Raw genomic sequence first — 23,064 nt, forward strand, 5'->3', positions numbered from 1 at the left:
GGATTGTGTTTGGATAGCAGTTTGGATCAGTAATTGCCTTGCTGAAAGAAGACAGAGGGTGGTGGTTGATGGGAAATGTTCATCCTGGAGTCCAGTTACTAGTGGTGGACCGCAAGGGTCGGTGTTGGGTCCACTGCTGTTCATCATTTTTATAAATGACCTGGATGAGGGTGTAGAAGGGTGGGTTAGTAAATTTGCAGATGACACTAAGGTCGGTGGAGTTGTGGATAGTGATGAAGGATGTTGTAAGTTACAGAGAGACATAGACAAGCTGCAGATTCAAAGTTTGTGAAAAGATTTGTAGCTCGGGTGCTCATTGCTGTGGTTCTGTTCGCCGAGCTGGAAGTTTTTGTTGCAAACGTTTCGTCCCCTGTCTAGGTGACATCCTCAGTGCTTGGGAGCCTCCTGTGAAGCGCTTCTGTGGTGTTTCCTCTGGCATTTATAGTGGCCTGTCCCTGTCGCTTCCAGTTGTCAGTTTCACCTGTCCGCTGTAGTGGCCGGTATATTGGGTCCAGGTCTATATGTTTGTTGATGGAGTTTGTGGATGAGTGCCATGCTTCTAGGAATTCCCTGGCTGTTCTTTGTTTCGCTTGCCCTATAATGGTAGTGTTGTCCCAGTCAAATTCATGTTGCTTGTCGTCTGTGTGTGTGGCTACTAGGGATAGCTGGTCGTGTCGTTTCGTGGCTAGTTGATGTTCGTGGATGCGGATCGTTAGCTGTCTTCCTGTTTGTCCTATATAGTGTCCTATATAGTCTACACACGCAGACGACAAGCAACATGAATTTGACTGGGACAACACTACCATTATAGGGCAAGCGAAACAAAGAACAGCCAGGGCATTCCTAGAAGCATGGCACTCAACCACAAACTCCAACAACAAACACATAGACCTGGACCCAATATACCGGCCACTACAGCGGACAGCTGAAACTGACACCGGAAGCGGCAAGGACAGGCCACTATAAATGCCGGAGGAAACACCACAGAAGCGCTTCACAGGAGGCTCCCAAGCACTGAGGATGTCACCTAGACAGGGGATGAAACGTTTGCAACAAAAACTTCCAGCTCGGTGAACAGAACCACAGCAATAAGCTGCAGAGCTGGGCTGAGAGATGGCAAATGGAGTTTAATGGAGAAAAGTGTGAGGTGATTCACTTTGATCAGAGTAACCGGAATGCAAAGTACTGGGCTAAGGGTAAGATTCTTGGTAGTGTAGATGAGCAGAGAGATCTCGGTGTCCAGGTACACAGATCCCTGAAAGTTGCCACCCAGGTTGACAGGGTTGTTAAGAAGGCATACAGTGTATTAGCTTTTATTAATAGAGGGATCGAGTTCTGGAACCATGAGGTTATGCTGCAGCTGTACAAAACTCTGGTGCAGCTGCACTTGGAGTATTGTGTGCAGTTCTGGTCACCGCATTATAAGAAGGATGTGGAAGCTTTGGAAAAGGCGCAGAGGAGATTTACTTGGATGTTGCCAGGTATGGAGGGAAGGTCTTTCGAGGAAAGGCTGAGGGACTTGAGGCTGTTTTCATTGGAGAGAAGAAGGTTGAGAGGTGACTTAAGAGAGATATATAAAATAATCAGAGGGTTAGATTGGGTGGACAGGGAGAGCCTTTTTTCAAGTATGGTGATGGCGAGCATGAGGGGGCATAGCTTTAAATTGAGGGGTGATAGATGTAGGACAGATGTCAGAGGTAGTTTCTTTATTCAGAGAGTAGTAAGGGTATGGAATGCTTTGCCTGCAACGGTAGTAGATTTGCCAATTTAAGTACATTTAAGTTGTCATTGGACAAGCATATGGACGTATATGGAATAGTGTAGGTTAGATGGGCTTCAGATTGGTATGACAGGTCGGCGCAACATCGAGGGCCGAAGGGCCTGTACTGCGCTGTAATGTTCTATGTTCTATGTTATTCCCAGGATGGTGGGACTGTCCCTATGAAGAGAGGTTGGGCAAACTGAGTATGTGTTCTCTAGAATTTTGAGAAGAGAAGGGATCCCATTGAAAACTACAACATACTTAAGGAGATAGACAAGGTAGATGCAGGGAAGATTTTTCCCCTGCTTGGGTAGTCCAGAACTAGTGCCACAATTTGAAAATAAGAGGGATGCCACTTATGACAAAGTGAGAATTCTTTTTTCACTCAGAGGGTTGTGAACATTTGGAATTCTCAACCACAAAGGACTATAGAAGCTCACTGTTTGAGTACATTTAAGGTAAAAATTGATATATTTCTGATTACCAGGAGTGTACAGGGTAATAGGATGGGGTGAGTAAAAGACATTCAGGTGTTTCATCAACCATGATGGGACAGGTTGTGTGGGCTGAATGGCCTCCTGCTGTTCCTATGTTCCTAATTAAATATCAACACAGGGCGGAAGTACAAGGACCAGAGGTTATGCCTATCCGAAATTTATATCCAAGCAGCTCCTTGGGAACTTTGGGCCACTCTTTCTTGGATCAGCTTTGCAGGGCCAGGACTCTGTGTTTCTGACATGGGAGTGAAAATCTGAGCCTATGACTCTGCACTCACGCGGGATATACAGCACTAGCTTAGGCCATTCAGCCCAACCAATCTTACTGAGTGATGTGTGCTCCACTACAGCCTTTCTCATCGTTCCTGATCTAAACTCGCCCTGGTAAGCTGTCACCAATATGTAGAAGAGGCAGCTGCACAAGTCTTTCAGAGAAAGGAGAACGGTTCACTTCCAATAGTGTATGTGTGAGTTCCCCATCTCACACTGTCTCGGCAAAGAGGTGTTTCCTGAACTTACCCACTGCATGCCTTGGTAACTCTCTTGTACTGATGCCCCTAGCCTGCCTGGTCTGTCTGGATTTGTGGAGAAAGTGAGGTCTGCAGATGCTGGAGATCAGAACTGAAAATGTGTTGCTGGAAAAGCGCAGCAGGTCAGGCAGCATCCAAGGAGCAGGAGAATCAACGTTTCGGGCATAAGCCTGTCTATGCCCGAAACGTCGATTCTCCTGTTCCCTGGATGCTGCCTGTCCTGTCTGGATTTGTGACTGCCCACTGTCTGGGCTAGAGGACAGGAGGCTGCAAGAACAGAGGGAGGCAGGGGTGTGCGTCTATCTGCCCACTGTCTGGGAGCCCCTGTCCCTGACCCTATTTCCCTGAACCCTTTTCTTTCTCCCCACTGTGGGAACTCCTCCCCTGCCTGTGCCTGGCCCCGGGCTGTAGGAAGCGGTTGATTGACGGGCCGCCTGTTTCTCGGTGTTTGTCAAGATCCCTATCGCTGGTTTATAAGCGGCTGCGGGCGGGCTGAGTGCCTGAGAGTTGGAGCTGAGCTCACTGCGTCCCACAGCGAGCCACCATGCAGCCTCCTGCCCAGCGGAACCTCACCCTGCCCGGGAGTCGGCGCTACAAGACTTTCCTGATCGAGGAGATTCTGGCCAAGGAGACCCACGGTTACCTGGAGCTGGCCCTGGGCTCCCGACCCGGCTTCATCGTTCGTCCGCAGGCTCTGCACTCCTGTCCCGGTACGAACTCTACATCTGAATGCCAGCGCTTGCCTCTGTCAGAGTGTGCCCCTGACACTCTCCCCTGCTCTGGGCTTACCCCACCACCCCTGGCTCTCCCTCACCCCTCTCAGAATCCTCTACCCCATCCAACGCCTCTCTCCTGTCCATTTCTTTCTCCCCTTTGACATTCCCCCTCCCCTTTCCCATTCCTTCTCCCCTTTCCCAATTCCCTCTCCCCTTTCCAATTCCCCTTTCTATTCCCTTTCTCCTGTCATATTCTGTCTCCCCAGTCCCATTCCCCTCTCCCTTGTTCATCCCCTCTCCCTGTTCATTCCCTCTATCCTTTGCCATTCCCTGCTCCCCTCTCCATCCCCTCTTCTGTCTATTCCTTCTTCACTATTCCAATTCCCTAACTTTCTCCCATTCCCTCTCCCCTTTCCCATTTTACCCCTGCCCCATTCCCCTTTTCCTTTTCCCATTCCATTTCCCCTTTCCCTCTCTCCTTTCCCATTTTCCCACCACATTCCCATTCCCTCTCCCCTTTCCAATTACCTCTCCTCTGACCCTCTCCTCTCTGTGTTCCAGTCAGAGTTCGCAAAAGTGACCACGCTCCTGTCTCAGGAAAGGGTCCCCGAAATCCCTGACCTCGGCTAAAACTTCCTTGAAGTTTTAACAAACTTCAGGGACTTTCAGGAAGTGTTGGGGGGCATTATCTAATGCTGTGTAGAGATCTCCCTCTTTACACGGGGAGATCCCAATAGTCCAGGACTAACACTGAAAAGATAGGGAACCGGTTTGGACAGTGATCTCATTATCCCTTTCATCCCATGTCAGGGAGCAGTGTGACTATAAGCAGGGTCCCAGCGGCCAGTGGTGAACACAGAACCTGATCTATATTCCCTACTCCACTGCTAGTGAATAGAATTCCTATCCATGAGACACAGACATTCAAGAAGGTTAGTTTTAATTTTTAAAAATCCCTCCTCACACTGAGGTTCCTTGTTCACTCAAAATAAGCACACTCTCATGTCTAACTTTACAAAATACACAATCTTTCAACAAACTCGCCCCCACTGACTCATTGGGCCTTGACTGTTGTGAGGAATGGTCTGCTTTCCTCTCTCTGCGAACATTTTCTCAGGTGAACGTGTGGACCCTGGAGAAATTTCAGAGATGATGCAGATAATTGGATGCCTGAATTCTGCTGAAACTGCAGGGGAATTCACTTGGGGAGAACTGTGATCTCACCAGGGAAGATTTTAGGGGTAGAGCAGGGGTGAGCTGGAGAGTGTCACCTGGAATGAGCTGGGGATCTCACTGGATGATTGGGGGCATCAGTGGCTGAGTGGGTCAAATGGCTTCCTTCTACTCTGCAGCATTCCTGTCACTGTGTAATTACAGCATCCCCCACTGGGCCAGCCACAACAGCAGGGCTCACTGAGAACCCCAGTGCTACTCACTTTGTCTTGGCAAGTGTACTTGAAACCACCTGGAGCAGTGCAAACTGAGTGCAGCTAGGACAACTCGCTCAAGCTCAGCATTTGGGACAAGATACCAAAATGCCTGGGATCATAGGATCCGACACAAAAGTCTGCAGGATCTGGGGAAAGTTCTCCAATCACCAGGACCTGGAGACAGATCCCACGATCCTCAATTCCAGCATCAGTTTCCACAAACCCTAGGGTTGTGCAGCAGTTTCCAAACACCCAGGGATCCAGGATCAAATGCCACAATCCCTAGGAATATCACCAGATCCCTTAATCCCTACAATCTGGGATTAGATTCTACAATCCCAAGGTATTCTGGATCGATTTACAAAATCCTTGGGATCTAGGGCAGGTCCCACAATCTTCAGGATTCAGATCACATTCCACATTCCCAGGGATTCTGGGAATATGTTCCACAGTACATGAAATGTGTGACCAAATTCCACAATACCCAGGAACTCGGATCAGCTTCCATAATCCCAGGAGAATTCTAGGGTCAGATGAACAGTTGAAGAGCTGCTGGCATCTGATTGTCCCAAGCAGAACCAAAATGGTCTCTGGGATTGTGGCAGTGCCAAGCCAGCATTCCTGAGGCATTTAGCATTTTCAGCTGCTCCCCCTTCTCGATCACCGGACTGAGCTAGTACAGTCCATTAGGAAACTGTCACCAGCAGCTCAGTGGTGGGAAATAGCTGTAAACAAAAGAGCTGTGTGCAGACTGAGGGGAGGGTGTGACAAATTAATATGGGAGGGTATTGCACATACAGATTGTAGATTCTGAGCCCATTGCTGAGTGAATGGATCACAATGTTGCCATAATGTTGATCCTGAACTTGATGTGTCTAAACTGTCAGAAGCGTGTTGTAATCTATTGAGAAAGTGTCCATTCTGTGAGTGGTTCTTGTGAACTCTGCTTTAGAGCATTAAGAGTCTTTACTCCCAGTATTTGGCAGCTACTGCCCAGTATAGTCAGTTGGCAATGATATTCCAAGGTGAAAACAGTTTACTGAGTATTGGATACATTGAGAATGCAGGAACTAGGCACAATGGTTTCTTGAGTCACTGTATGTCATTTCATATTTGTGAATACACAAAGCTCACACATTTACATTCACGTATCCAGATCACATAAACACATTCTAACAGCTTTACTTGACAGTCACCAGTTCTGGATAGCCTGAATGAATTTCCCTTCCCAGTCTAGTCAGTACTGAGAGCAAATTCGATGCCTTTGGAGTCACTACTTTAGCACAGAATGAGAAGTTGCGTGTTAGTCATTACTTAAAATGTTATTGGTTATTTTCCAACTGAAACCACGATGTTCCAAAAGAAACTCATTCTAACAAATAAGTTATGTGTTATTTCCAGTGCCCATGATGTGTTTACAGAGGTATGATGCCAGGGTTGTCCAGAGCCAGTCTCTGTAATGTCTATACCGCTGTTCACCTACTTGTGGTCATTTCTATTGATGCTACTGTTTGGGCAATTTTCAGCTGTTACTGTTGAGTTGTAATTTTGAGTTTTTGCCTTCATTAAGTTAGGTGGCAGCTACAAATGACATGATAATAACATGACTCTAAGATGCTGTGACTACAGTGTAAGCTATACAGGATCAGGAGATGGTGATGTGGGTAAAACTGTCTTAGTAGCACAACTGGAAATCCTGGGTTTCATGACATTTTGACTATCTTGATGTCTGTGCTTCCAACATCCTGAATTTGTTTGGTTCCTGTCAAGTCCTTAGACAGACTGAGCAGCATACGATGCTGTAGTACACATGGGTAGAGACTGGATAATATTCTTAGCAATTGATTATTGATCCTTTTTCTTGGTCAGGATCTCTCTGTGTTATGATTAAAACAATTCTGGGATTCTCAACATGTGATGTCCCTTACACATCAATCCCAGGTGGACACAGTGCTCTGGGCTACATGAACTGTTGCTGCACTTTCAGGTTCTCCCCCCTGGTTAAACTCCGATCATATCCCTGCATATCCAATGGTAATTGGGATGGTGAGGTAGTGGGAAAAGAAGGAGGGAATGGATGCAGAAGAGAACCAAATGTGAAGACAAAGAGGATAGGGAGTGAAAGGGGAGGGGAGAGAATAGGGGTAGGATGAGAAAGCAGTCAGCACAAAAATGGGGTTTATGGGCGACCTAAAAGGTAGCTTATGTATGAAGACAAGGGTCATGCTGAGGTATTAAATGAATGCTTTACATCAGTCTTTATTAAGAAAAAAAATTGCTGCCAAAATCATTGTAAAATAAAAAAAAGACAAAAAATTGATAGTAGAAAAGCTGACTATATTTTTAAGTTTAACTTTTCAAGTTCAACTTGACCCAATGGATACATTTGAGGATAGATTAAGGACAGAAATTGCAGAGGCACTCACTATAACTTTCCAAACCTACTCTAGTACAGACGTGGTGTCAGAGGAGTAAAGATTGTGAATTAAATGTTACACCCTTATTCAAAAAACGTGTGTAAGGAAATCCAGCAACAGCAGGCCAGTCAGCCTGACTGCGGGGTGAAAATTTAATGATCATTTGGACTAGTGGAAATTAATTAAGGAAAGTTAGCAAGGAGCTGTTAAAAGCCGGAAGTTTTATGTGATAACAGTGATGATTTATGAAGGTCGTGAAGTTGATGTGATTTATATAAATTTGTAAAGGGAACCATACAAAATGGATACAAAGTTAGTTGAGTGACAGGAAACAGAGAGTGGTAGTGAACTGGGAGCATGGAGAAGGTTTAATATTGAGTTTCCCAGGTGTTGATCCTAGGACCATTGCTTTTCTTTCTTTATGTTAATGAGTTTGATTTACTTAGATTACTTACAGTATGGAAACAGGCCCTTCGGCCCAACAAGTCCACACCGACCCGCCGAAGCGCAACCCACCCATACCCCTATGTTTACTCCTTACCTAACACTACGGGCAATTTAGCATGGCCAATTCACCTAACCTGCACATCGTTGTGACTGTGGGAGGAAACTGGAGCACCCGGAGGAAACCCACGCAGACACGGGGAGAATGTGCAAATTCCACACAGTCAGTCGCCTGAGGCGGGAATTGAACCCGGGTCTCTGGCGCTGTGAGGCAGCAGTGCTAACCACTGTGCCACCATGCCGCCCACCATTTGAGTGTGCAGGTCACAGTTTCAAAATTTGCTGATTCAATAAAACTTTCAAAGATTGTCAGAACAGACTGGCTGGTGCAATGGGCAAACATAGATAGGACAGATTAAATTTAATGCAAAGAAGTGCAAAATGAGTCATTTATAGAAGAATACAGGGTGACAATATAAAGTGAAGGGTAGAATTCTAAAGAGGGTGCAGAAACAAAGGAAGTTGAGTGTGTATGTGGACAAATTATTAAAGATAGAACATGTTGAAAGAGTGACTGAAAGGCTGACGGAATGATGGGCATTATACTTAGAAGTAGAGAGTAACAAAACAAGAAAATTATGCTAAACATTTATAAAATACAAGTTTGAACTTGACTGGAGTGTTATATCCAATTTTGAGCACAACACTTTGGAAACAGTGCAGTGGCTCTAGAAGGGGATGCAGAAATAATTCCAAGATTTTTTTCTAGGGATGAAGATAAATTGGAGAAGGTGGGATTGGTTTCCTTGGAAAAGGGAGAGCTGAAACAAGATTTGATAGAGGTACACAAAATCATGAGCAGTCTGAACGGAGTATATGGACGGAAACCAATTTGGTTGGTGAGAGGGTCAAGAGCTCGAGGGCACTGATTAAGGTGAATGTAAAGAGAACCAATTGTGAGATGAGGAAATGTTTTATTCAGCGAGTATTTAGAATCTGGATTGCACTGCCCAAGTGTGATCTGGAAACATACTCGAAAATGAGTTGGACCAACACCTGATGCGTAATATTTAATGGGCTACAGGGAATTGGCTGTGGTGTGGCTAGCTGAGTTCATCTAACAAAGAGCCAGCACCTACACAATGGATTGAATGGCTTTCTACTGTGCTGTGACCATTCTTTGATTTTCTGATTCTACAAAAAGGACTTGATCAGATGTACCCTAGAACTTTGTGGAAAGCAAGGGAAGTGATTACTGGACCCCTTGCTGAGATATTTGTATCGTCGATAGCCGCAGGTGAGATGCCGGAAGACTGGAGGTTGACTAACGTGGTGCCACTATTTAATAAAGGTGGTAAGGAAAAGCTGGGGAACTGTAGACCAGTGACACTAACGTCAGTGGTGGGCAAGTTGTCGGAGGGGAACCTGAGGGACAGGATTTACATGTATTTAGAAAGGCAAGGACTGATTAGGGATAGTCAACATGTGTGTGAGAAATTGTGTCTAACTAACTTAATTGAGTTTTTTTGAAGAAGCAACAATGAAGATTGATGAGGGCAGGGCAGTGGACGTGATCTATATGGATTTCAGTAAGGCGTACGACAAGCTTCCTCATGGTAAACCAGTTGGCAAGGTTAGATCTGACGGAATACAGGGAGAACTAGCCATTTGGATACAGAATCGGCTCGAAGGTAGGAGACTCGGTGATGGTGGAGGATTGCTTTTCAGACTGGAGGCCTTTGACCAGTGGTGTGCTACAAGAATCAGTACTGGGTCCACTGTTCTTCATCATTTATATAAATAATTTGGATGTGAACATAGGAGGCATGGTTAGTAAGTTTGCAGAAGACACCAAAAGTACTGGTGTAGCGGACAGCCCAGAAGGTTACCTCAGAATACAATGGGACTTTGAAGAGATGGGCTGGTGGTCCAAGAAATGGCAGGTGGAGTTTGATTTTTGATTTAGATAAATATGAGGTACTGCACTTTGGAAACGCAAATCAGATCAGGTCTTATAGACTTAATGGTAAGGTCCTGGGGAGTGTTGCTGAACAAAGACAGGAGTCACACAACACCAGGTTATAGCCCAATCAATTTATTTGAAATCACAAGCTTTTGGAATGCTGCTCCTTCATCAGATGAAGTGAAGGGAAGTACACAGGCACAGAATTTACTGGCAGAGAGATCAAAAGATAGTACAAATGGTTTGAATGGAGTGATAGCCAAATTCTGTACCCATGAAAATGGCCTTAACCATGATCTTAGGTTCATGTCATGCTACATGTAATCCGATCATACTGTTCCGTATTCGTAAAAGTTTCCTTATTGTTCTGTGTTGACATCATCGCCTTGATAGCTTGTCATGATCTCTCTGCCTTAATTAGTTTGTACAGATTTGGATTACTTGTTACTTTGGTTAGACCCTTGGTATGCAACCTATCATGTTATTTCAGCCATTAGATTTGTCTCCAGCAACATCTTATTTTAGTTATCCCTCTGCCTCAATTAATCAGATTATAGGTCATCCCTTCACTTACTATTCAGCTGTTGACACTTTACTCATATCATCTGACATTTGATCACCTGCAGAGACTTGCTATTCAGCCTGTCGACACTCCACTCGCAGTATTTGTCCTATATTTTGATCTCTGCCTATACATTCTGTGCCTGTGTGCTTCCTTTCACTTCACCTGAAGGAAATGTGCTCCAAAAGCCTGTGATTTCAAATAAATCTGTTGGAGTATAACCTAGTGTCCTGTGACTTTTGACATTGTCCATCCAGTCCAATGCCAGCATCTCCACATCATGGCAGAACAAAGGGACCTTGAGTGCAGGTTCATAGTAGGGTCACAGGTGGACAGAATAGAAGCTGTTTGGTATACTTCCCTTTATTGGTCAATGCATTGAGTATAGGTGTTAGGAGGACATGTTGCGCTGTAAAGGACATTGGAATTCACTATAGTAAGGATGTTGTGAAACTTGAAAGGGTTCTGAAATGATTTACAAGCATGTTGCCAGGGTTAGAGGATTTGAGCTGTAGGGTGAGGCTGAATAGGCTGGGCCTACTTTCCCTGGAGCATGGGAGACTGTGGGGTGACCTTACAGAAGTTTATAAAATAGTGAGGGGCACAGAAAAGGTGAATAGCCAAGGTTTATTCCCAGGATAGTGGAGCCCAAAACTAAAGGGAATTGGTTTAAGGTGAGAGGGCAAGATTTAAAAGGGACCTAAGGGGCAACTTTTTCACACAGAGGGTGGTGCGTGCATGGAATGAGCTGCCAGAGGAAGTGCTGGAGGATGGTGCAACATTTAAAAAGCATCTGGTTGGGTGACATGAATAGGAAGGGCTTAGAGGCATATGAGCCAAATGCTGGCAAATGGGATGAGATTAATTTAGGATATTTGGTTGGCATGGACGAGTTGGACCAAAGGGTCTGTTTCCATGCGATACATCTCCAAGACGGACAAAAAAAGGTAGAGTTAGGGAGGAGACAGAAACCTCTGCCAACTCAGCTAGAACCTTCAGATTTGGGTAAGCATGTTGTTTTCCTTAGGAATATTTCCTCAGACGTTGTGTCACTAAATGCCTCTGTTAATTAGTTGCTCATTTTTTTTAGATTACATTACAGTGTGGAAACAGGCCCTTCAGCCCAACAACTCCACACCGATCCGCCGAAGCGCAACCCACCCATACCCCTACATTTACCCCTTACCTAACACTACGGACAATTTAGCATGGCCAATTCACCTTACCTGCACATCTTTGGACTGTGGGAGGAAACCGGAGCACCCGGAGGAAACCCACGCAGACACGGGGAGAACGCGCAAACTCCACACAGTCAGTCGCCTGAGGCGGGAATCGAACCCGGGTCTCAGGCGCTGTGGGGCAGCAGTGCTAACCACTGTGCCACCGTGCCGCCCATTTGTTCTATGACCATGCCTGAGCATTACTGACGCTGTACTTTGTAAACCAACTCTGTGCCCATTTGAGCAATACCATTTACCAGATGAAATTTGTAAAACCATTTGGGTGTCAGTTTAAATTTGAGCTTCTTTTCTTGCTACTGATCATCAGTTCCAAGTTCACATTCAAAAATTCACATTGATCAATGTGTTCCCAGATATTTGGCTTCACAGAAATTGTCAGTACGTACATGGACACTTGGTGAGAGGAGCTCAGCAGAATATGTGCTCCAATTTAATTTGTTAGAATGGACTTATTTTTTCATGAAAGTACTGTAAATGGATTCTGAGAGGAGACAGCATCCCATTTCACTTCTTTGGCTTTATTTTAAAGGCTGGACATTTTCCAAGCCATGGTTGTGATGAAGAATGGTGATCAGAGTCACACACTCAGTCAAACCGGCTGAACTACTCTCACCTGAGTATTCATGATTTCAGCATTCTGATGCAATGAGTTTGAAGATGATCATGATGATTTCATGTCCTTTACATTATCTTTCTGCATGTTGAGATATGTGTTGAAGGCTCTACTTAAATACAAGTTGTTGTTATTAAATGCAGTATTTTAATGAAAGTTGTTGGCACTGAAAGTGCCTTGTGTGCGATAATGTATGTCAGTGAGATATTTGACTGTGAAAAGCATCATCACTTATCCTGATTGAAAACAAAAATTGCTGCAAGCCCCTGGTAACATATGTGGAGAGCAGATTAAATGTATCATTTGATAAGTTTCCCCATGGTAGGCTATTGCACAAAATAGGGAGTTATGGGATTGAGGGTGATTTAGCAGTTTGGATCAGAAATTGGCTAGCTGAAAGAAGACAGAGGGTGGTGGTTGATGGGAAATGTTCATCCTGGAATTCAGTTACGAGTGGATCTGTTTTGGGGCCACTGCAGTTTGTAATTTTTATAAATGACCCGGGTGAGGGCGTAGAAAGATGGCTTAGTAAATTTGTGGACGACACTAAGGTCGGTGGAGTTGTCAATAGTGCAGAAGGATGTTGCAGGTTACAGATTCTAGATTAGAGTGGTGCTGGAAAAGCACAGCAGTTCAGGCAGCATCCAAGGAGCAGGAAAATCGATGTTTCGGAATAGAGGCAGAGTGCCTGCAGCGTGGAGAGATAAATGAGAGGAGGGTGGGGGTGGGGAGAAAGTAGCATAGATTACAATAGGTGAATGGGGGTGGGGATGGAGGGGATAGGTCAGGGAGGAGTGTGGGGGAAGGTAGCAAAGAGTACAATGGGTAATGGGTAAATGGGATGGGGATGAAAGTGATAGGTCAGAGAGGAGGGTGGAGTGGATAGGTGGAAAGGAAGGCAGGTAGGACAAGTCATGGGGACGGTGCCTGCCTCCGTAACCAACTCATCTCACACAGACTTCAGACCACCTTTAAACCAGCAGAGTTCAGATCCGAACAGGACAGACTGTACTTCTTATTTTACCTTGTTGCAGGTTACAGAGGGACATAGATAAGCTGCAGAGCTAGGCTGAGAGATGGCAAGTGGAGTTTAATGCAGAAAAGTGTGAGGTGATTCACTTTGGAAGGAGTAACAGGAATGCAGTATACTGGGCTAATGTAAGATTCTTGGTAATGCAGATGAGCTGAGAGATCTCGGTGTCCATGTACATAGATCACTGAAAGTTGCCACCCAGGATGATAGGGTTGTTAAGAAGGCATAAAGCATATTAGCTTTTATTGGTAGAGACATTTAGTTTTGGAGCCACGAGGTCATGCTGCAGCTGTACAAAATTCTCTGCGGCCACATTTGGAGTAGTGTGTACAGTTCGGGTCACCACATTATAGGAAGGATGTAGAAACTTTGGAAAGGGTTCAGAGGAGATTTACTTGGATGTTGCCTGGTATGGAGGGAAGGTCTTATAAGGAAAGGCTGAGGGACTTGAGGCTGTTTTCATTAGAGAGAAGAAGGCTGAGAAGTGACTTAATTGAGACATATAAGATGATCAGAGAGTTAGTTAAGGTGGTCAGTGAGGGCCATTTTACTTGGATGGTAATGGCTAGCACGAGGGGATATAGCTATAAATTGAGCAGTGATAGATGTAGGACAGATGTTAGAGGTAATTTCTTCACTCAGAGAGTAATGGTGGTGGTGGGGGGGGGTAGAAAGCACTGCCTGCAACAATAGTAGACTCGCCAACCTTAAGGGTCTTTAAATGGTCATTCGATAGGCATATGGATGAAAATGGAAAAGTGTCCAATAGATAGACTTCAGATTGGTTCCACGGGGCAGTGCAACATTAAGGGCTGAAGGGCCTGTACTGTGCGGTAATGTTCCATGTTCTATGTATCAAAAATTGAAGACAAAGTGATATTTGACTGCAGAGATCCCACTGGTCAGTCATGTGTTGACAAGAAGAGGCTAATGGTGTGTTGGGCTCCAGCCTGCCTTCCTTTCGAGTTTTAGCTAATGCAGAGCAGTGAGGTGAAGATTCAAATGAGCAGAACTTCAGTTATGAAGAGAAAAAATGAGAAGTGGGACAGTGCCCAGAGTTTCAACAAGGGTAACATTTACTGCCAGCAGCTCCCCCACATCTGCGGGTAAACCTTCAACTCAGTTGCACATTGACTATGGAGGTCCCAGATGCCCATTCAAACTGGTTGGATGTGCATAAGGTCCATTCATCAAACACTAAGATGGTGACAGAAAAGCTACTCACATCTTTTGCAACACCTGGAGTCCTGGAAATATTGGTCACAGATAATGGGCCATCATTTATCAGCAGGAGATTTGGTTATCACTTAAAGTTGAATGGGATTCGATATGTAATGTCAGCTCCATACCACCTATCATCTAATGGGCTGGCAGAAAGAGTGGTGCAAACTTTGAAGGTTGGATTGAACAATAAACGTAGTGGCTACAAGAGCAGGTCAGAGGCTAGGAGTACTGCAGCAAGTAACTCACTTCCTGACTTCTGAAAACCGTCACCATGTACAAGGCACATGTCAGGAGTGTGATGATATACTCCCCACTTGCCTGGCTGAGTGCAGCCCCAGTAACCCTCAAGAATCTTGATATCATTCAGGACACAGCAGCCCACTCCATTGGCACTGCATTCACAAACATCCACTCCCTCCACCACTGATGCTCAGGAGCAGCATTGAGTACTCTCTACAAAATACACTGCAGAAAGTCATCAAAGATAATCAGGCACACCTTCCAAACCCATGACCACTTCCATCTAGAAGGACAAGGGCAACAGGTACATGGAAACACTCCCACCTTCTGATTCCCGTCCAAGCCACTCGCCATCCTGACTTATAGGTCTATCAGCGTTCTTTCATTGTCAGTGAATCAAAATCCTGGAATTCTCTCCCTAAGGGCATTATGGATCAACCCACAGCAGTTAAAGGTGGCAGCCCACCATCACCTTCTCAAGGGACAACTAGGGATGGGCAACAAATACTGGCTAGCCAGCAATGTTCACATTTGATAAAATGAATTTTAAAAAAGAAACAGCCCACAGCCTCACTAGATATCGATCTGTCATGGGCCTTGTTTGATTATAGGACCACCCCTTATGCAACTACAGGGATAGCACTGGCAAAGTTGCTTATGGGTAGAAAACCCCAGACCAGGTCAACTGTGACCATTCTGAGAGGAAGGTGAAACAGCTTCAGGAATGCCAATGCCAGACATAAGACTCCACCAAGTGACAGAGACAGTTTGATATAAGGGATGAAGTTTGGTGTATAATTCACGGAAATGGTCCCACATAAATAAGAGGCATAGTTGACATGAGGTCAGGTCCAGTGGTATATAAAGTTCAGGTCGGTGCGATGGTCTTGAATAAGCATGTGAACCATATGAAAACTGCAAATTCACAAACAGTGTGCGACCAACACATGCCCTGCCTCTCAAAACCTTTGGAAATGCTCCTGGAACCTGTTGATTCACTGTCTCTGTCAATCATTGTTGAGTCCTCTCAGTCAATAGAATACGTGATGGAAGTAGCTGCCTCGATCCCTTTGCCAGAAGATAGTGAAAATGTAACAAGGTGCTCCTGGAACAAGAGGCAAACCTCTGTTATACACCGCCTGTTTCAGCGCTGAGTTGGAGGAACCTGACCCGGTGCTGAAGACTCCCAGGATGATCTCCAAGAAAAAGGACTTGCCTATGTTATTGGACTCAGATGGGAAGGTATATGGTGATTATAAAGAGGTCAGCCAGCTGGACATCATCGAATATGAGTTCCCTGATTAGAGTTGTTAATCTGGTCCAGAGAGGGAGCCCTAGCCGTCATAAAAAGGGTGAGTACTGGGGATACTGACACTCTAGTACCTGACCCTGTATGAATCATGTACTGTTCATGTATAAATAAAAGGTGACTTGGTGATGGCATACCAGCCTCTATGGAGTTATTTTAGCGATCCTTGCATTACTGGGCTTTGCTGATAAATTTCACTGTGGTGAGAGTGTGGTCATGCTGCTTTGCTTGTTGTTAAAGTGTTGGTCATGTCACAGTGTTAGACATGTTATCATGGTACTGCGAGGCCATTGGGCATGTTGTGATGTTTTGAGTATGTCAGGTGTGTTGTGACAGTGATCTATGTGCTTAAGGTTATTGTGTATGTTGTCACATTATTGGTCATGTTGTCACAGCATGTTGTGTTTTCATAGTGTTGGGTATGGTTGTCACTGTGTTGGTCATGTTGTGATGATGTTCGTCATGTTGTCATGGTATCAGGTGTGTTGTCATAGTGCTTTTTATATTATCAGGGTTTCAAGCATGTTGTTCACAGTCTCAGGCATGTTGTCATTGTGTCAAACATGTTGACTTGGTGTTCCAGGGTATTGGCCATGTTGTATGGTGTTGTCACCATTTTCATTAAAGCAGCTGTTCATAATATGTGGCCTCAGATAAAATCCTGGATGAATATTTGTGCGCAATCCACTCTCCTCTAGTTGTGACTCCAAGTAAAGACAGGAGTGTCTCTACACACATTAGCCTACTTCTCAACAGATGACTGAACAGTGCAGTCCCAGCAATCAAACTTTAAATTTTCTTATGCTATGAAATCTTGAACTGATTTTTTTCTGTTTCTAATCCACAAACTGATGTCACCTCGATTGCAGTGTGTCTGAACTCAGTTAGCATAGCACCATGGGAGATGGCATTTACTTCCTCTGGTTTTGCCCAGTACAACTTTTTTCAAAGCCTTTACCCACTTTAAGGTCAGGGAACAGAAACATTGATCTGGACAGTTCTTCTCCAACACTGTAGTTGTGTTCCTTGTGTTCCCGTGCAACACCGTGTTATAGAAAATTGTGGAAAAGAAATAACGGGGCCTATGGGTAAAACAGAGTTAGGGCCGAACCATCAAAAATACCAGTAAAAATCAAAGCTAAAGTAGTAGTTAGCCCAATTACACAGTCCAAGTAAAGTTTAACCTGTTGTAACTGACCTGTTGTATGGTACTGTACAGTATAATTCATCAGAATCTTCACTTGATTACTCTTGATTGACATCTATACCTGTTGGCTGCACTATACAAGATAATGAAAGGCATAGATAGAGTCAATAGCCAGAGACTATTTCCCAGGGCAGAAATGGCTAACACGAGGAGTCATAGATTTAAGCCGGTTGGAGGAAAGTATAGAGGGGATGTCAGAGGCGGGTTCTTTACACAGAGAATTGTGAGAGCATGGAATGCATTACCAGCAGCAGTTGTGGAAGCAAGGTCATTGGGGACATTTAAGAGACTGCTGGACATGCATATGGTCACAGAAATTTGAAGGTGCATACATGAGGATCAATGGTCGGCACAACATCGTGGGCTGAAGGGCCTGTTCTGTGCTGTATTGTTCTATGTTCTATGTTCTACATTTTAGCCAGTCTTCCAATGCCATCCAATGGTAACACTGCACAAGTCAGATCCCAGAATGAAACCTGCTTTCATCTTAAATTCATTTGCTAAGCGTCAGTTTTGTCAAGTTTTTCAGAGGGTTCACACCGTGATACTTGAGGATGTCTATCACCCTATTTTACAAAACCTGCCTGATTTATTACCTGCCCCACATCCTTTGGTGTCCCTTTCACACATTTGAGCATCATCATACCATATGCTGTTACCAAAACAACTCAGCACTTCCTGGACATCCCAGAATTCACCAACATCCGTGGTGCAGCATCATCTTTAAAAAGATACTTCGCACCCACACAAGAGCAGTCAATCCAGAGCAGTGGTTCCAGATATTGGCTCTGAACGTGACAGACCATGGAAAATTGGTGTCTGGTTTTGTGGGCAAGGACATGGAGATACTGCTGATGGGAATGGGGTGATGGAGAGGCAGGATGTCCTTTTCTCCCAGACCAACAGAGGATGCCATTCTATTGGAACCACACCCACCTGGACCAGGGTTACCGGGGAGGACAATAGGTGAATGGGGGTGGGAATGGAGGTGATAGATTAGATTCATTACAGTGTGGAAACAGGCCCTTTGGCCCAACAAGTCCATACTGACCCTCTGAAGAATAGTCCACCCAGGCCCATTTCCCTCTGACTAATGCACCTAACACTACAGGCAATTTAGGATAGCCAATTCACCTGACCTGCACATCTTTGGACTGTGGGAGGAAACCCACGCAGACACGGGGAGAATGTGCAAACTCCACACAGACAGTCGCCCAAGGCTGGAATTGAACCTGAGACCCTGGTGCTGTGAGGCAGCAGTGCTAACCACTGAGCCAATGTGCCACCCATTAAAAACACCAACTCTCCCAAAGAGCATCCCATCCCCAATCTACATATCTCTGGACTGTGGGAGGAAACCAGAGCACCTACACACAGATAGTCACCCAAGGCTGGGATTGAACCTAAGTCCCTGGTGCTGTGAGTCAGCAGTGCGAACCACTGAGCCACTGTACCACTAGCTCAGAGAGGAGGGTGGGGGAAAGGTGGCAAAGAGTACAATAGGTGATTGGGGGTGGGGATGGAGGTGATAGATTAGATTAGATTAGATTCTTACAGTGTGGAAACAGGCCCTTCGACCCAACAAGTCCACACCGACCCTCTGAAGAGTAACCCACCCAGACCCATATCCCTCTGACTAATGCACCTAACACTATGGGCAATTTAGGATAGCCAATTCACCTGACCTGCACACCTATTATACTCCTTGCTACCTTCTCTCCTACCCCCCCCCCCCCCAATCTCCACCCTGGAGGCTACCTGCCTCTGCTTCTGATGTAGGGCTTTTGCCCGAAACATCGATTTTCATGCTGCCTGACCTGCTGTGCTTTTCCAGCACTACTCTGATCTAAACTTTGGTTTCTAGCATCTGCAGTCCTCACTTTTGCCAGGGGTTACCATCCAAGTGCAGTGCAATCTCAGCCATCTGAAGGAATGCACAGAATGTAGGAAGAAGATCAATGACCTTCTTCACTCTGCCACTTGTTACCTCTCTGCTACTGTACCCACCATTTCCTGCAACATCTTCCCCACTCACTCTCATCCTTGCTAACATCTGACCCTGACTAACCCTGAATCTCTTCTGCACAGCCTGTTCACCCCCTCAGGAGATCTCCACACATGCATCAAAACTAACAGGGTGCCGCCCACCTTTCTCTCCCTCACCCTCCATGTGCAGAATTATCTGACTCTGAGCAGCTGACTGACCATGTCCAAACACTGATTCAGACAAGTCTGCAGATAATCTTTAACATCTAAACATACTTTTAAAACAAAGAGAGAGAAAAGAAGTTCTTAATACAAACAACAAAGTCAAGTTTCAAACTGCTCCTCAATACTGTCCTTTTACCGTTAGTCAATTCCAGTGAAATTTCATTCTTATCCCAGCTCTTCAAGTTTTTAAATTAGCAGATTGCTCCCAGCAGCTTCCTGACCTAGGGCTGTAGAGACATTTTTATGCTGCTTTTCCAAGTCAACTAGCACAAACCTTTCACAAAGCTCTTCATGAGAAAGCGCATGAGCTGCCGATGTGGAGTCCAGTCCTCCGTGTACCGTGACACCTCGTGCCAGGGACGGGAGCGCGTAAAAGTGAATGGGAGTTTGCTTTATAAAGAAAGGTCAGCAATTCACAAATTGCATTATAGGCAATCACATTTAATAAGCCAGCGCTATAAGAAAACTGCCTGTATGTTGACATTCTCGGAATTAAGTGCAATGCGTGACTCCACACATAAGTATTGCCAGTGTACAGTGAAATAACTCCACAGAAACCAGTTCCCCATCACCAAGCCACCTTTCATTTACATATGGAGAGTCCTTGACACTGATCCAGCACCCTTAGAGCCAGCTCTCAGAGTGAACAGATCCTCTGACACGCCTGTTTATATATGTCAGCCATGACTCCCTGATTGGGTCAGATTAACAGCCCAAATCAGGGAATTCATATTCTATGAGGTCCACCTTGTTACAATCCCACCCCCTTTGAGTCAGAAAACATAGGCCATTTTTTTGTAGATCCTCCAAAGGGTGATTTAGAATTGGGCCAGGTTCCTCCAATTCTTCCTTTGACATGGGGCCATGTAAAGCACAGTAACTCCCCTCTTGTTCCCAGAGCATCTCAGAAAAAATCCATTCTCCTCTTCAGGCAGCAAAAATGTCAAGGCGGCTACATCTACCATGTTCATCTCAGATTCTGAGATTCTTTAAAGTTTGATGGAGAGAGAAAACCCACAGGTTCCAGAACAGTGGGAAAGGCAGTTGAGGAGCTGGGCACATGGTGCTCCTGTGCCTTTTGCGAGTTTGCAGCTTTTATATGGTCCATGTCCTTGTTCAGGACTATTTGCACCTACCCAACGTTCATACCTCACTGGACCTGACCTCGCATCGAGCATCCCTCTTACACATGCAGGGCCAGTCCAGTGGTTCCTAAACTAAATTTTGTCCCCTGAAGCAAACTGTCTCTATTGTTTAGTGGATCTTGTGTCCGGCATTTGCAAACCTAATGCCATTTCACCCTCCTCCCACCACTAAGTCCAGGAAAATCAGATTTAACCTAGTGTAGAATCTTCCCCCCATTGGCAACTTTGCTGGAGCTATCCCTGTAGTTACATGAAGTCCTGTAGTCCTACAGTCAAATAGGAGCCAGGACAGTTTGTATCTTGTGAAACTGTAGGTTTTTTCTTTAAGCCTCCCGTCAAAGTGTGGACTACTCTTTTTGCCAGACCAGTGGATGATGGATGGTTTGGAGCTGTCCTTATGTGACAAATACCATTGAACTTTAGGAAATACTCAAATTCCCTTTTGGTAAATATTGGCTGTAATCTGTTACCAATGCTTCTGGGAGTCATTCAGTTTTTCTATCGTTGTCTCAGCGTTTGATGAATGAACTCTACTCACATCCAGCCATTTTGAGGGAGCATCCATAATGACTAAGGTCATTGAACCCATGGTTGACATGTATCCAAATCCAGGGTTTATCCTGCTATTCCTATTAAATGTGGGGGAGCTGCTGGCAGTAATTTGTGTCATTGTTGGCATTCTGGGCACTGCCCACCAACCCAGCTATATCTGCATCCCATTATGGCCACCAAATGTAGCGCCTTGCCAACATTGTCGTTTTGGAAACCCCTGGATGACCCTGGTAGAGTTCAGCTAGTATCTGACGGTGGCCTTTGCTCGGGACAATTACTCTTGCTCCCCATAATAATATGCCGTCCTCTACTGTGATCTGGTCTCTCCGGCTCCAGAAAGGTTTCCATTTTGGTTGTAATGACCTTTTAGTTTCCCTCATCACCACCAGCTGTTTCAGTTTTGCCAGGATCAGATCTTTCTGCATTCAGAGTCTGATATTGTCAGCTGTGACAGGCAGTGTCTCCAGAATATTTAAACTATTACAGAATCTTCCAGTAGTGTTACCACTGGTTCTGTATCTGCAGGCAGGAGGCAGCTCAATGCATCAACATTCAGACATGTTCCAACTTGTAATTGTACGCACTTAGTATTAAAACTCACTATTAAATTTGGCCTGAAGCTATGGATGGCATTGCCTTGTCCACATTAAGTAGACCTGCAGGGGTTGTGGTCCATTATTGTTACAAATTTGCATCCATAAAGGTGGAATGTCCTGACTCCAAATATGATTGGCAAACCTCTTTTTCTATCTGGGAGCATTTACGCACTGCATTAGCCAAAGTCCTGGATGCGTATACTATTGGGCACTCCTCTCCATTAGGCCACTTGTGAGCTCATACTACCCTGATGCTAGATGGGAAGGCATTGCATGTCAATCCCAGGTCTCACTTGGGATCATGGTGTGCCAACACCTTAGAGGACAATAGCTGTTTCTTCACTTCCCTGAAGGCTATGGCTTAGTTACGTAACCATTTCCAAGACTAATCCTTTTTTTAAGAGTTGATGCAAAGATGCCCAGACGGAGGCTAGGTTATGTGTGAAGTTTCTGAAATAGTTTACCAGCTCAAAGAGCTTCAGTACTGACATGGGAGCCAGGGTATCTGTAATCACCATTACTTTGTCTTCAAACAGGAGTAACTAGGTCTTATCAACTCCATATCCTAAATAGGTCACTTGGGATGCCTGGAACACACACTTTTCCCTCCTAATGCAGCTGCCTGGGAGACACGTCTAAGGAGCATGTCCAAATTCTCTAATGTAGGTGTGGCAGCGTTGGACTGGGGTGGACAAGGTCAGAAGTCAGATGACACCAGGTTATAGACTAACAGGTTTATTTGAAATCACAAGCTTTCAGAGCGTTGCCCCATTATTGGGTGAAGTGAGAGAGAAGCACACAGGCACAGAATTTATCGGCAGAGAGATCAATGGGCAGAGAGATCAAAAGATCATACAAATGGTGTGAATAGAGTGTCGACAGACCAAATAATAGGTCTCTGCATGTGATAAAGAGTATCAGGCGGTGTGAGTAAAATGTCAGCAAGAGAAGGGATGACCTATAATCTGATTAAATGAGGCAGCAAGATAATTACAAAAACTTAAAAATAAGGTGGTGCTGGAATGATTGGAAGAACGTAATAGGTATAAAAGTGGCATCTCATGGTCTAATCGAAGCAATAAGTAATCCAAAACTGTACAAATTAATTGAAGTTGATAGATCATAACAATTTATCAAGGTGATGGTATCAAACCAGGACAGTAAGATCTGTAAACTCAGCATGACTGGTGGTGCCCATTCCGCAAACTGGACTAGTTTGACGATTCCTTCACTTTCCAACCTCGTGATTTCTGCCTCTTCTGTTGCCTACAAGACAAATAATATTGGGTGGGCTTCCTGGTCAACATGCAAGATGTGGAAGCGCCAGTATTGGACTGGGGGTGACAAAGTCCAACAGGTTTATTTGGAAGTA

At 44.9% G+C, this 23,064-nt stretch overlaps 1 protein-coding gene across 3 annotated transcripts in view; it reads left to right on the top strand.

Annotated features, from left to right (window-relative positions):
* Nucleotides 1-3,227: 3,227 nt before the first annotated feature.
* The window catches only part of barx2 (BARX homeobox 2), a 167,237-nt gene continuing 147,400 nt past the window's right edge, over nucleotides 3,228-23,064 (top strand). The window contains exon 1 of one of the 3 annotated variants that reach the window (XM_087976525.1): nucleotides 3,228-3,499. In XM_087976525.1, coding sequence (XP_087832651.1) covers nucleotides 3,334-3,499 — 166 coding nt within the window. In that variant the 5' untranslated portion in view covers nucleotides 3,228-3,333. The remainder of the gene's footprint in view (nucleotides 3,500-23,064) is intronic. The other 2 variants (XM_043676944.2, XM_043676943.2) reach the window with 2 other exon arrangements.

The sequence above is a fragment of the Chiloscyllium plagiosum genome, unplaced genomic scaffold (assembly GCF_037043375.1).
Source record: "Chiloscyllium plagiosum isolate Xiang-an unplaced genomic scaffold, Cpla_swu_hap1 HiC_scaffold_29, whole genome shotgun sequence".
In the NCBI taxonomy this organism is placed as follows: Eukaryota; Metazoa; Chordata; class Chondrichthyes; order Orectolobiformes; family Hemiscylliidae; genus Chiloscyllium; species Chiloscyllium plagiosum.